This window comes from Podarcis cretensis (genome assembly GCF_951804945.1).
Source record: "Podarcis cretensis genome assembly, chromosome: 6".
NCBI classification, from domain to species: Eukaryota; Metazoa; Chordata; class Lepidosauria; order Squamata; family Lacertidae; genus Podarcis; species Podarcis cretensis.
This window is the reverse complement of record NC_137175.1, coordinates 76,957,253-76,973,283: the sequence shown is the minus strand read 5'-3', so window position 1 is coordinate 76,973,283 and position 16,031 is coordinate 76,957,253. Positions and strand designations below refer to the sequence as shown.

General features: G+C 39.4%; 1 protein-coding gene across 5 annotated transcripts in view; it reads left to right on the top strand.

Moving 5' to 3' along the window:
- Positions 1-16,031, top strand: part of PTBP2 (polypyrimidine tract binding protein 2) — a 49,801-nt gene that overhangs the window by 17,175 nt on the left and 16,595 nt on the right. For all 5 annotated transcript variants that reach the window (XM_079981514.1, XM_079981513.1, XM_079981512.1 and 2 more), the window contains 2 exons: positions 7,991-8,163; positions 11,594-11,737. In XM_079981514.1, coding sequence (XP_079837640.1) covers positions 8,032-8,163; positions 11,594-11,737 — 276 coding nt within the window. In that variant the 5' untranslated portion in view covers positions 7,991-8,031. The remainder of the gene's footprint in view (positions 1-7,990; positions 8,164-11,593; positions 11,738-16,031) is intronic.

Sequence of the window (16,031 nt, the reverse complement as noted above, 5' to 3'; positions counted from 1 at the left end):
GGGCTGCAAATTACTAGGACTGGAAAAAAGTGTCTGGCAAAAGAAAAAATATGAACCTGATCAAGAGCTTTGAACTAAATTCTGTAGCAGTTGGAAATAGGTAAGTTCAAAAGGTAAGCACTGAAGATAGGGATCTGTGTGCTGTAGGAGAACAGGGGGAATTGTGTGGCTGACTAGCAAACTCTAAAATCTCAGGAGAGAGATTGGAGCAGAATTTTCAAGGCTTTCAGTGACTATACACTAATATGCAGCATATTGAAAATAAATGAGTTTGAACTCCAAATACAGGAAGATAAATACAATTTGCTGGGTATAACAGACTTGGTGGGGAAACTCATGTGATTTGAATGTAATAATTGAAGGTTACAAATTGTTCAAAAAAGAATAGGTGCAACAGAAAGAGACTAGCATTATATGTCAAAGATGCTCATATCTGCACAGAATTCATGAGAGTGAACATGGTAGCCTTGTGGATATACAATCTGGATCAAAATAAATGGAGGGGAAAAAATAAAATTGTGGTTGGAGTTTTCCATGGACAGTCAAACAAACGTGGTGATGTAAATTATCCTTTCCTGAAACAATTTACAGGTGTTTGATGGAAGCAGATTTAGTAGTATATTTCAACTGATATCTTCTGACTGATACCATGGAAGATACTAGAACAGAGAAGAAGGGAATCAGTTTGAAAGTGGTTAGTAGAACCCAGCATTTGTCAAGAATAAATCTTGTTAGACTAATCTTATCACACTTTAAAATCAGGTTAATGGATGGCGGGAATGCTGTGGGTGTAATCTATCTTGATTTCAGCCAAGGGTCTGACAGAGTACCCCTTGATAATTTTGTTTAATGTGGCTTAAATGTGGGCTAGGTAATAGTATTGTCGGAAGGATTCACAGCTGGTTGGAAAACCATACTTAGTGCTCATCAGTGGCTCCTCATCAAAATGGAGGGAGGTTTTCAGGGGGGTTCTTCTGTAGGGCTTTGTCCTACCCACTTTCAACATTTTTCATCAGTCAATGATTTAGATGAAGGGGTAGAAATAATTCTTACAATATTTGTGGATGACACAGTTGCTAATTAGATAAAAAGTATGATTGTATATATTATTTATAAAATCGAATAAAAATGTACAAGGAATTAAAATGTGATATAGGACAATCATTACTGTTTTTCCATCAAGAATTCAGCTTTCTAATCTTTTAAGAAGAAGCTAAACATAGCTTAAAATGTGTGTCATTGCAAAAGGCAATTCTAACTAAATAGGTCAGAAAACTGTATAGATTCAAAGTTACATTCTTCAATTCTTCTTTAGCAAGTGAATACTCTTCAATTATCACTCCAATTTGCAAGGTGGTTTCTTTATCTTTATAGTCCGGTTACTGAATGACCTTACCACTTACTACATTGATGAGTATAGGGTTCAACTGAAGTAAAAGTTTACCAATGCTGATACATGGCTGTTTTTAACATACTAAATTAGCATTTCATAAATATAATTTTGGGAATCATTTATTGAAAATGAGTATAAATAATTGGCTTCCCCTTAGCTAGAATATTCCATCATAGGCTTTGAGTAGTAGCTTTACGATAAATAAATTTTTATTTCTTCTACAAATCACTGTAACCCTGAAGTACAGAGTTTGGCTTTCCGTATCTCCCTGGTGTTTGAATTGTTAGAGGAAAATCAAGTAAACTGAGTTGTACATAGTATACTGTCCAGTAAGGTCAGCCTCTTGCAATATACAGAAGCCACCCATGACAGAAAGGCTATGCTGAACTAGATTACTTTATGAGTGAAAAGGAAGCAGGACTGTGGAAGAATTAAATCATGCCCATATCTGCTTCCATCAATGTGCAACAACTTTGGTTATTTATGACTATATGCATTTCAAATGTTGCATTGGCAGGCAAAACAAACAAACAAACAAACAAACAAACAAACAAACAAACAAACTTTTTTTGAGTGAACAGGACCTTTTGCATGCACTCTTTTTAAGTTGGGCTTCTGTTCCTCCTGCATGTGCTCTTGCACAAGCTGTAGCAGTTTATGGATCAGGAACTTGGTCTTGTGTGTCTGTCTTTCTCCTTGGGCTTCAGCTCTTATCTGAGTTGCAGTTTCTCAGTATTTAGCTTTGCCAAGTTGAAGCCTATATTTCTCAGTTAGTTCAGGTTTGCTCATTTTTAGTTGTTGTGCCTGCATTCTTCCTAATCTTTGGTAGATTTCAACAAGTAGGATGTCCTGTTTACTCACGGTTGATGAGAATTTAGTAATCTTGCTGCGACCATCAGGGTAGCAATGGAGGAATTTCCAGTTAAGCACTCCAGCGCAATTAACCTCCTTATATGTGATTATTGAGTTTTCCCTGCCTTGGGTAACTCTCCTGAGAGACCACTCCCTTCATCCCAACTATGGACTTTTGTAACTAAAACAAATATGGCTCAATAAAGTTTTCTATGTCTCCTTTGGTTTTTAAAGCAGTGTGTAGTAATTAGGTATGCCCAAATAGCAAAGATAAAACAGTAAAACTGGTTGAACTTTTCTTCTTAAAATATAGGTTGACTGAGTGCATGCTTATACCAAAACAGCAAGCATAAAATTCTAGCAAGCTCATGAGCAGAGGTGGAAAAGAAAGCTGATAAATGCTCATTCGTCCTTACAGTTTGTATGTACCTCCTGAGTGTTTTTTTTTATTTCATAAAATTTATTTACTGCTTGACAAAAAACCCCCTCAAAGCAGTTTACAAAAAGAGCAAAACAATTAAAAGTTTCAAAAAATTAGATCCAGCAATAAACTAAAAATAAATCAGTAGGGTGTTTTTAGCAGCTTTCATTTAAGAGAATGAAAGCCTCTGGCCTATCTATCTAATCTATCTATCTATCTATTTAATATGTATACTGCCCTTCATCCGTAGATCTCAAGGTGGTTCACAAAAACTAAGATAGGAGGCAAAATGTGCAGGTGCTATTCTAACCCATTTGTTTTGTGTCAAATGTTATACCCATATTGCTAGGAGGTAAGTATGAGAGGATACTGAAAGAGGATAGTGTCTTACGTTTCCGAGCACAATTCAAAGTGTTGGTGCTGACCTTTAAAGCCCTAAACAGCCTTGGTCCAGTATACCTGAAGGAGCATCTCCACCTCCATTGTTCTGCCCGGACACTGAGGTCCAGTGCTGAGGGCCTTCTGGCAGTTCCCTCACTGCGAAAAGTGAGGTTACAGGGAACTAGACAGAGGGCCTTCTCGGTAGTGGCACCCGCCCTGTGGAACGCCCTCCCACCAGATGTCAAAGAGAAAAACAACTACCAGACTTTTAGAAGACAGCCCTGTTTAGGGAAACTTTTAATGTTTGAAGGACTATTGTATTTTAATATTCTGTTGGAAGCTGCCCAGAGTGGCTGGGGAAACCCAGCCATATGGGCAGGGTATAATTTATTATTATTATTATTATTATTATTATTATTATTTATTACACCCCAGTGTTATCCACGTGCAATTATCATTTTCTAAGAAAATGCAGTTGAAGTAGGGTCTGTTTATTATAGCACCTGTGCTGGGGAAGGGGGAGGCACGAAGTGGGTGATTGATAGTTTTCCATCCATGGGGAATATATGGTAGAGTTGTGAGTGTGTAGACTGGTGGAATCACAAAAACAGCATGAAGGGGGAGTGTTAACCACCCATCCACTAATGCTGCTTGCTTAAGTTACCAGCTTTGCTGCCCCCTTGTCAGTAGAAAAACCTGAAACCACCACATGTAGTTTTAGCATCTCTTTTTTTTTATAGTGCCCTAAAAGGCTGCAGTCACAGTGGAAGTGAGGAACAGGTTTAAGGATTTAGATTTACTGGACAGAGTGCCTGAAGAACTATGGGTGGAGGCTCGCAACATTATACAGGAGGCAGCAACTAAAACCATCCCAATGAAAAAGAAATGCAAGAAAGCAAAGTGGCTGTCCAACGAGGCCTTACAAATAGCGGGGGAGAGAAGGCAAGCAAAATGCGAGGGAGATAGTGAAAGATACAGGAAATTGAATGCAGATATCCAAAGAATAGCAAGGAGAGACAAGAAGGCCTTCTTAAACGAGCAATGCAAAGAAATAGAGGAAAACAATAGAATGGGAAGAACCAGAGATCTGTTCAAGAAAATCAGAAATATGAAAGGAACATTTTGTACAAAGATTACCATAATAAAGGACAAAAGTGGTAAGGACCTAACAGAAGCAGAAGACATGAAGAAGAGGTGGCAAGAATACACAGAGGAATTATACCAGAAAGATATGGATGACTCGTACACCCCAGGTAGTGTGGTTGCTGACCTTGAGCCAGACATCCTGGAGAGTGAAGTCAAATGGGCCTTAGAAAGCACTGCAAATAGCAAGGCCAGTGGAAGTGATGGTATTCCAGCTGAAATATTTAAAATTTTAAAAGATGGTGCTGTTAAGGTGCTACACTCAATATGCCAGCAAGTTTGGAAAACTCAGCAGTGGCCAGAGGATTGGAGAAGATCAGTCTACATCCCAATCCCAAAGAAGGGCAGTGCCAAAGAATGCTCCAACTACCACACAATTGCACTCATTTTACACGCTAGCAAGGTTATGCTTAAAATTCTACAAGGAAGGCTCAAGCAGTATGTGGACCGAGAACTCCCAGAAGTGCAAGCTGGATTTAGAAGAGGCAGAGGAACCAGAGACCAAATTGCAAACATGCGCTGGATTATGGAGAAAGCTAGAGAGTTCCAGAAAGACATCTACTTCTGCTTCATTGACTATGCAAAAGCCTTTGACTGTGTCGACCACAGCAAACTATGGCAAGTTCTTAAAGAAATGGGAGTGCCTGATCACCTCATCTGTCTCCTGAGAAATCTCTATGTGGGACAAGAAGCTACAGTTAGAACTGGATATGGAACAACTGACTGGTTCAAAATTGGGAAAGGAGTACGACAAGGCTGTATATTGTCTCCCTGCTTATTTAACTTATATGCAGAATTCATCATGTGAAAGCCTGGGCTGGATGAATCCGAAGCCGGAATTAAGATTGCCGGAAGAAATATCAACAACCTCAGATATGCAGATGACACAACCTTGATGGCAGAAAGTGAGGAGGAATTAAAGAACCTTTTATTGAGGGTGAAAGAGGAGAGCGCAAAATATGGTTTGAAGCTCAACATCAAAAAAACGAAGATCATGGCCACTGGTCCCATCACCTCCTGGCAAATAGAAGGGGAAGAAATGGAGGCAGTGAGAGATTTTACTTTCTTGGGCTCCCTGATCACTGCAGATGGTGACAGCAGTCACGAAATTAAAAGACGCCTGCTTCTTGGGAGAAAAGCAATGACAAACCTAGACAGCATCTTAAAAAGTAGAGACATCACCTTGCCAACAAAGGTCCATATAGTAAAAGCTATGGTTTTCCCAGTAGTGATGTATGGAAGTGAGAGCTGGACCATAAAGAAGGCTGATCGCCGAAGAATTGATGCTTTTGAATTATGGTGCTGGAGGAGACTCTTGAGAGTTCCATGGACTGCAAGAAGATCAAACCTCTCCATTCTTAAGGAAATCAGCCCCGAGTGCTCACTGGAAGGACAGATCGTGAAGCTGAATACTTTGGCCACCTCATGAGAAGAGAAGACTCCATGGAAAAGACCCTGATGTTGGGAAAGATGGAGGGCACAAGGAGAAGGGGACGACAGAGGATGAGATGGTTGGATAGTGTTCTTGAAGCTACCAGCATGAGTTTGATCAAACTGTGGGAGGCAGTGGAGGACAGAAGTGCCTGGCGTGCTCTGGTCCATGGGGTCACGAAGAGTCGGACACGACTAAACGACTAAACAACAACAAAAAAGGCTGCAGTGGAAGTTACTGCTATTTTAGTGATTGGTTCTGTTTACAACTCTCTCTTTTTCTTTTTTATTAACTGGCAATCATTTTATGTTTACAGTTAAACTAGTTACATGGAAGCAAATTCAGTGCCCAATGCAAGTCCTGCTTAGATTGGCTCTGCTTAGGCGCTCCCAAGTGTTCTTCCAATTGTTTCTTTGCAACAGGGCTTGCATCTGGCCCTGTTTAAATTCAACATGGTATACAAAGCCTGCTGCTTTCAAGCGGACTCAGAATCCCCCAACACCTTATGACGTAAGGCGATTGACAGAGCCACCCACCTGTTAGAAGACAAGTGGCCACTTTTTGATCTGGCCTGCCTGTTAAAAAGTGGTTCCCCACCCTTGCTCTTAGGAGAAAGAAAAAGCTAATTGTATAAGCAGCAACCTTTTTGAGTGGCATTCACAATATGAATATGCCCCTCCTTGCATTTGTGTTGGGCTAACTTGGGGTAGGAAGAGGTGACAGAGAAACTGCATTTTAGTGTAGATCACTAGGACTGCAGTCCTATGCACACTTGCCTTATGAGTAAAAAAATTATATGATTGTGCTGTAACTATTGTCATAAGTACATTCCTTCAAAGGAAGTATTTTTTGCAATTCATCATTTCTATGTATGTGTTGGAAATGCGATCAAATGCTTATCTAATGCAGTCACTGGTAGGTAGAGTTGGAGATATACTGCCTGTGATCCAGAAGGTAGCACATAGCTATCATGGCTAGTAGCTACTAACAGCCTTATCTTCCATGAATTTATCTAATCCCCCTTTGAGTGCTTCAGGTAATTAATTGTAATGAGTGATCAACCTGATAATAGCCATGCTGCTAGATTTTGTAGGACAGTATTAATGCATTCTTCGCTTCGATTTTAATACATTATTTCTATAAATGCAGGAAATAAGAGAACATTTACATTGTTAACTATTCTCTACATTATGATAACCATTCTCTGTTTCACCGGTGCATTCTTTGTTGTTTCTAATCTAATTGCCTTTTTCTCAATTGCCAGTTCTACCCCCCTCCACAAGTAATTGATTTCACCTTCTAGTAGCTATTAATATCTGCTTTTTTCTCTGTGCTAATTGTGATCACATCCCTTGCTCACAACATAAATCAACCATCTCATGTTGAGTAGCACATTACGATAGCAGCCTGAATTTTGAATAGTATTTTTAGTATCATTTAAGGATTCTTAAATTTTTGGCATACTGTTCTATCTAACAGAAAACAAAAGATGGAATTATGCATTATGTCTGTTTGGAAAGAAATAGGGTCTTCACAGTGGTTGTCCATGTGTCTTGACTACTTAGGATGAATTAACACATTTTTTCTGAAACATCTAAGAGCTAAAGCACTTTGTTTTCAAACCTCAATTAAAATTGAACGTAGATATCACACTCAAAGCCCAGGGAAGTTTCTTGGTTTAATGAGAATTGTCTGCCCTCATAACTCCTTTTTGTGTGGTTCCTGACTGGAAAAAGGCCAAGCCACACCAGTAACATATAAAGACCCCATGAGCTACTTTCAAGGATAGGTAATTATCTGTGATTGCACTGGGATGATGCAGATCCCACCATAACTGTGATGGAGCAGGACTACTTACCCCACGGAGCAGTGAAGGTTAATTCAAAGAAAACCAAGACTAGAGCAGTCAGCCATGCAGAAATACAGTGAGGAGGCTCCTTTCTTGCTGAATTATTGCCTTTTGGGCTCACCAGTGCTTTTATTTATTTTTTAAGGTGTACTACCAGTTATCCCATATCACATTAGCATTTTCTAGCACATAGTTTAGGATAACCTGAAATGGTTATCAGTTATTGTACAGTTATCATTGCTTCTCAGTGCTTCAGGCAATTCATTATGTAATGGTTGCAGGAAAAATCCATGGTAAGTTGATTTGCCAAATATTGCAGGGCTTTGTGAGGAAGCACATTAGCAGCTGCATTTTACTTCAGTTAATCTTTTTAAAATGTTGGTTGAAAGAAAAAAAAAACTTATTTCACATACTGATTTGGAAACTGTATGCATGCACAAATTGTATTTTTCTTGATGAGTTTATAATAAATAGGGTAGCTTTCAGATATGAAATGAATTATAAAAAAATGTCTTTCAGCCAATGGTAACGACAACAAGAAATTCAAAGGTGAAGATAAAATGGATGGGGCTCCTTCTCGTGTTCTTCATATCAGGAAATTACCAGGGGAAGTGACAGAAACAGAAGTTATTGCTTTAGGCTTACCTTTTGGTAAGGTAACCAACATTCTCATGCTGAAAGGAAAGAACCAGGTACTTTCTAATTTTGTCTTACTATTTTAGTATAGAAAACATCTACCCACCAATCAGTCTAAATACTCTGTCTGCCTTAAGTTGAGGCCATATCCAAGCAACGGAGCCTACTCTACTAGCCAGGCTTGGAGAAATATTTCAAGTTAATAAGTGCAGAATTCAGTGTTCATGGACACACACACACACACGCCATCTACAAGGGTGAGATAAAAGGTCAGATTTTAAGCATCAGTACCCATTGGTTGGACATTTGCTTTTATTCACTTGATCCTATCTTCTGCTGTTGTGTTGCAGTACATAGGTTTGGGTCCTAAGCACAATTCAGTTAAAGGTAATTACATCTAGCTCATGCTGATTTCAATGGGAGAGAATTATGCACATTCTAATCTCCCCTTGAAATTGATTATGGTGGTAGATTTCAAATTGGTGGACTCAAATGTGTCTCCTCCCCCTGCCCCCAAGTTTCATTTTTCAAGCTGTGCACAGGCCCATTCTGGCCCACCAAGAAAGGGCTTGTTTTTGTATGCCCATGCCCCTCACTACCAGTTTTACCTTTCCCAAGCCTTCTCTTGTTAGAGTGGGGGACTACCAATACAGTGGTCTTCTGGCACTGGGAGCTACTTTTCCCATGTTTTGTGGCATCAATAGATGTTTCTGCAGTTATAGTAATGAACAGGCCTTAAGTTTAAGTTCTCTGCTACTGTCACCACCTTATGAGCATCAATTCAGAGAGGGACAACAGCAGTGGCCTGTGCTGTGGCTCAATCATATCCCTATTTGATTGAGCCCAATCCATATTGAGCTCAATGAAACTCATCATGAAGAGCCTAACTGATGCTACACTCCCTGATGTGAGAGCTGCCTGTTTGCTGAGAATTCTGAAGACTCAGAGTTCTGATGGAGATATAAGCTAACACTCTTAAGTCTTTTTTTCTGTTTCATATCCCTGTAACTCATTCATTTTCTCTGCTCCTGCCAACTTTAAAGGAAGGCAATCATTAAGGGGCAGATAAGTAAATACCAGTTCTTCCTTGCCCTGCCTCCATTCTCTTGTACCTAAATAGTAGGAGGGAGAGCAGCACTTCAAATTCTCAGCAATCAGAGCCAAGCTGCCCTTTTGCTTAGCATATCAGGTTCTTAAATATGGCTTGATGGTTGCTTTTCTTCCTAATACTGGTTAATGCCGTGTCTCTTCAGTTATCATCCTATACTTCTGTTCTTTGTTTTTTTAGAAAAGTGTGTTTTTCAATGTGTTTTGTGAAAAAATTATGTTTTGGTGTCTGAAAACTAATCTTATCTAAAAATATTTCATTTGAAGAAACCTAATTTTTTCAGACTATAAATTCTGATAGCACTTTACCAAATCTGATATAAAAAGATTATAGTTCTGCTATGATGATAAAGACTTAAGAAGATGAAAACCTTTGAGGAGCTTCTCCTGCCTCCTTAACACAGCCTAATTCTAAACATTCAGAAATAAGTCTCACTTAGGCTGTAATCCAACCCTGCAAGATTCTGCCTATGGAGTGGCACCAGTGTCGCAATGCCAGTGTGGAGCTCCCTGTTCTGCCTGCCAAACGTGGGTGGAAGTGCAGGAAGTGGGAGGGACTGAACCAGCTCAAGACTGCTATACCCAAGCTGGCCCCACTGCCATCCCTTGACACCATCAACCTTGATCTAGCCTTGAGTGCTGGTGTGGTGGCTTTCCTATCCACTCTCACCTTCCACCCTGGCCAGCGTGACCAAGGGGCTGTGGATGTGGCGGTGGCTGTCATGCCTTGCAACTGGGCTTTGGATTGTCATGTTACACTCATAGAGTTTACTCCTTCTAGAAGGGACTGCTATTTGTTCAAAGGGCTAAACTTGGAGAATGAGGATGAGACAACTATCCATCTTGTTTTGCTACTTAATCGAAAATTACATACGTGAGTTTGCAGGAAACAATAGACTCTGGAACTATGAGATGTGATGTATCTTGTTGAGCAAGATTATTGAGGATGTTCTTGAGCAAGAAGCCTGAGGAATGCTTTCTGCTGGATAGTGTTTTTACATAGTTAGAGGATGCAATGAAAGCACACTTAACTCTTTAACCAGCCTGAAGACTCATTTTAGGCAAATAGAATAGTCCTTCATATTATTTCCTCAAATTATACTCAATATTAGTACATGATCCAAAGGAATCACCATAATAGCTTCTGCAAAGGCCATTAAAATCTCTCTCTCAAAATTTTTGCAGATTAGCTAAGGAAGGCGATTCTTTTCCCTTCCCGACTCACCAAATGTTTGAACTGATGGCCAGATTTAAACCTCTCCATCCAGCCCAGCACTGTATCTTCTTTTCTTTTTTTGCAGTCAAAATCAGCATGGTCTTGGGATGCCCAAAAACTGTTTTGGGGGGCCTGGATCAGGTCCCCAGACCAGGAGTCAGCCCCTCCCTGCTATAAGCCATTTCTGACAGGCACATTATAAACTCTTGACTTCTTGGTCAGGAGTTCCAACAGCCAAGTCAGGAGATCATGCAGGCCTTTAATAACCTGTGGTAAAGGGATATTAATCCAGATCCATTCTCCTACAGTATTGGATGCTGTCTGTTGAAAATATCCTTTGCCCAATTCCCTCCAGTAAACAGACACAGTTTACTGGAGGTTTTTATATGAAGGATTTTAAATAGTCATCTACCAATTTGAAACCTGTGGAAAAATGAATACTTTCTATTGGGTCGGGGGAAGGTAATTGGCCGCCATGTCTTTCAACATATTGCTGAATCCTGCATATTTCTCGCAGAAATTGGGATAGTGGAGCAGTGTTCCCTTTCATTTAGGATCAGGTTCGGCAAACTTCAAATAGCCACAGTGATCTGCTGATGGGTGTGACAAGTCACTTGCTTTTTAAGGTTATGGAGCTTGGAGCGCTGCTGCTTGTTCAGACCGCTTCAGCCAGGCTGGTACTGGTCCTCCTGTCACCTGTGTTTTGGAGAGGAGAACCCACATAAAAGTGCTTTTATTTCTGAAAATTGCTCTTGGGATTCCCCTCTGCCATTTTTTTTTAAACTGTTTGCCATGTTTTGGTTGTCAACAACCCATGGATAAGAGCAAGTCGACAACCTTAACTGTCAGATTGTAAATACCTCCAAGTTTGCTTCAAGTGGGTATGTCTGAAAAAATTGTACATGCTCATTTCCATAAACAGACATCAGAGCGGTGGCTGCTTTTGCCCTCGAGGGAACCTGTAGCATTTTGTGGACAGTTGGGGCACATTCTGACCTAGTCCTTGCTTAGTAAGATCTATAGATCTGTAATGTGTAATGGATTCTGAATGATTTTGGTAAGTGCTTTAAATGTCTCATCATGAAAGAGCCTGGCAAATTCAGAAACAGAATATAGTTATGTATGCTGCAAATACTACAAAACAATTTTTAATATTTTTATAGGCTTTTTTGGAATTGGCAACAGAAGAAGCTGCGATCACTATGGTCAATTATTACTCTGCTGTGACACCTCACCTTCGTAATCAGCCCATTTATATCCAGTATTCAAACCATAAAGAGTTAAAGACCGACAATACACTGAATCAGGTAACTTGTCCATTCTCAAGATTATAGTTGTTAATGTTGTATTGATTCCCTGTGTGTGAACACCCCATCATCAGTCCCCTCCCCCATTCTGATTAACGTAGGAGATTTGCATTTGGTATTATTTTATGGTAAAGGCAAATAGTGCAAATGCCTAATAGTGTTAAACAGTTAAATTCCCTAAATATTTTTTCCTCAAGTCATCTTAGACATTAATTTTGGCTCAAGAGCTTGAGTTCACCTATAAAAGGAACTTGTTTCCTTCTTATGTGGATAATGTGCAGTCTTATTTCCAGTATGTTTAAATAATCCATTTAAATTTCATAGCACTGGTAACCTCACCTTATTTGATCTACTCTTCCCATAATGCAGTCACTGCAAAATATATTCATATTCACTCCAGGAAATAACTGAGAATATAGTCATTTGATCTTAAAGACGTTAAAACCTATTCTTTCAGATCAAGACTGTATTCTTACTGGAGCAGGGAAACTACTGCTCCTACAGGTGCTAACTTTAAAGATCTTTTTAAGCATTTGATGTTCCCATTTCCTATGAAAGATGTTAAAGCTGCACTGACCCATGCTATGTCAAATGGTAATATCTTCATGTTCGTTTCTTGTGGTTTTTCCCTTGATCATACTAACAGTGCTATAACAAGCAACACTTTTTAGGACTCTTTCTGTTCTAGTCTTCTCTTCGTTAAGCCTTGCCTAGAGACTGGGCATGTCTCATTTGAAATACACTTGTCCAATCAACTTTTTAGCCAGTTTTCCATAGGTGTTAAAAACTTGCTTGTTACCTGTGGTGGTAATCCTTAGAAAGTGTGTATTTTCTGGTAAGACCTGTTGGCAATAAGCCTTCATGAGCTGTTAGAGTTACAAAATAATTTTACGTAACGGGCAGGGCAAACTGTCTTCTTGATGGTTGCTGAATTCTGTTCTGATAACATCCGGTTGAATTACACTTTTAAGTGTGACAGCCAGAGAATGTGCTGCAATTTGAAGAGCTTACTTATTCCATAATAGGAGGCCAACACAATTTTTAGAAGTGCTGCATCCTGCCCTGTACTCGTTGGACATTGCCTTTATAGGCTAGCACTGTGAACTAGTACAGATGTCATTGTTTATCCTAAAGTGTTACTGTGTCATCAGCTCTCCTTTCCTTGTACAGTGGACCCTCCAGATACAAAGTAAATTCGTTCTGGGGGTCCATCCGCAACCCGAAAAATCTGTAGGCAGAGGAGCCACTTCTTCATACGCATGCGGCACGATTGAGCGCTTCTGTGCTCGCACGAAGAAACCCGGAAGTTACGTATCCAGAGCGGTACATAACTAGAGGGTCCACTGTACTTTAACAAACTGCACTTTTTGGTGTATTTTGGTTCCCTCCTCACATCGTATTCCCATTCATAGCCCTGTAGTCACCATTGTAGTAGCTGATATAACCCAATCATATTGAACTAAAGAAATGTTTGCATATTAGTAGACAGAAGAAGGAACTCCTATTATTGTTACTGTATCAAACTTGACTCTCAATCATATAAGATGTAAAGAGTGTCCGTGTAGATTGTAATGGGTTTTTAAAGATTGAGAAAGAGTGAATGGCAATGCTAAGTGAGAGTTCCGGAAGATTCCGTTCAGTCCAAAGCACATTTACTGGGAAGTAAGACTTACCTATTGATATCCAGCTATCTTGCTTTTAATGAAATGTGGCATAATGCCAAGCACAGCTTTTTCAGTACAATTTTATAATATTGCCGGAGGGGGGCGGGGATCTCCTATTGACTTCTTAAACATAAATCCATTTTGCTACCACAAAGGTTTTGTGTAAGTATTAGGAAAACAATATTCATAAAATAAAGTTTTTAAGACATAAACAAAAAGGTTATGTCCCATTGATTTCAGTGGTAACAAGACACCATTTTATTTACATTCTGCCCACTAGATCATAAAACATGTATATTTTATTGCTGGTCTTCTTATTGTTAAACCACTTTGGGGTGTTTTATGGGAAGTAAAATATGAAATAAGAGTGGCATTCCTTTCTGGCATATTTTATTTAAAATTATTTATGCTGGTGTGTGTAAATATGCACGTGTGTTGTTTTAGCTGTGACAAATAATAATAATGAGAATATTTATATACATTTTTGTATCATCTCTATAATGATACATTCAGGTAAAATGGATCTATGCTTTATTTAAGAAAAAAACCAGTATTGACAAAACTATGGACAATTTTTAAAATGGTGACCACATTCTGATTATCATATTTCAGCTTAAGAAGAAAAAAACTGAGATACGAACAAGCCTTTTGGCATTTGCATGCAGCCCCTTCATGCGAGTGAGCAAACCAGGAAATCTTTCGTTAACTGTAGTTTCCCTTTTTGGCCAAACCATTAAACTTTGGTTAACAGTAGCAGAACAACTAGACAATGAAGGCAAGAGTGGATGGAGTGTTGGGATAGGTCCTGGTAAACCAGGAGTCAAATCCGCACTCAGTCATATGAAATCCACTGGGTGACCTTAGACAACTGACACACATACTCTCTCTCAACCTAACCTACTTCACAGGGTTATAAAATGGAGAGAGAAGAGACGCGCATGTGCCACATTGGGTTTCTTATTGGAAAAGTGGGATATAATCGTAATAATAAATTTTAGAATAAATGGTTTGAAGTTGGACTTCAGTCCTGGTTTTGCTGATGTTAACCATAGTTTCCTGATTTGTCTGAAAAGGGAAACTTTAGTTAATGTGAGATATCCTGGTTTGTCTGCTCCTGCTGTGAAGGGCTGTATGCATGGACAGAAGTTTCATTCAGATCTTAACTTACTAATTTTGCCATTAACTACTTTTAGATTCATTATTTAAGAAAGTACTTTACACACCTTTCTGATTTTGTGTGTGCGCATGCTCCCTGTTTGAGTGAGTAAGCACTTAGAACCAGCATAGTTACCAGATGCAGAATGGATAATTCTCTGGATTTTCTGGGCTGTATTCAAGATTCTCTATTCATTAGCTCTAGGGCTCTTTGAAGTTTTAGGGCTGCACTACAATAGAATCCAATGCAACAGTTGCACTAGCGGAAACTTGAGCAGTCTATTTCCCCAAAATTTATCAGCAGTATGCTTATGCATTCTCTTAAACAACTACGTTCCAATGACGCAAAACATTTTGCTACAGGAACAAGTACACTGCTAAGTGACTAACTTATTGCTACATTGGATACAACTCTTGGATAAACATTTGTCAGACCTTGCTTCAAAAGACTATAAAAAAAACCCCTAAAGTCAACATCTGAGTGACTTGAAAAGTGACCCCCAAATCAAGATCAACCACTCAAGGCCCCATTACCTTGAGACACTGACTTTCCCACAGCTGCATAGGACTAAGATTCCAACAGATGCCCTCAATGTATTTAGAGGGGAGATACCTGGAACTCCACATGGAACACAGGTGCATTTATGGATGCAGTCAGGTTGAGCATGCTGTGCATTACCATTTGCTTTGCCCCTTATATTCAATGTCAGGAGATTTTTAAAAATCACCTGTTCTTGACTGTTTCTCAGTCCGATCACCACAGGAGGTGACAATTGAGCTCCTAGTTCAGGGGTTGGCAAAGTTTTTGTGGCTTGGGCTGGTTCACGGTCCCGCAGACACCGCGGTGGGCCGGAGTGTGCATGCACGCATGCGCAAACGCTATTTCTGGCACTCCTTCCAGCGCGGAGGAGGTGTGCGCAGCTTCCCACTGGTACATAGTACTTTGAAATAACGGTAACATTTTAAAGTAAATATCAAACGAAATGTTTCACACCTAACTTGCAAAAATCATATAATCTGATAATATAAACAGATTGTTATAAATATTGACTTTCAGTGTTAAAACTTCTGGTCTGTTCATCACATAGCCTAAACCTAGTTATTCTGGGCTAACAGGTGAATCTTTAAAACTAAAGGGGAGTTTAAAGAAATAAAAACGTATACCTTCAATATATAACCTGCAAATGGCAAGGATCCTGTACAAGATCTTTACCTTGTGCAGATAAAGGCAGGATCGTACACTTAGAGATAATATATAAAAAGTAACAAGGCATCACAGTGGATTACACCTGCATAATTCAGTACATGGATTATGCTGTCCATCCAGTCATCATTAGGCTGACTGGACACATATTTGATGCATATGTAGATTTTCATTGCCATCCAGGGTCATTTATTGTTGCATAGAACTAGGTTTGCATGACTAGAGCTGAACTGGGAATAGAACTTTTAATCACCTTTAATAAGTGTTCTCA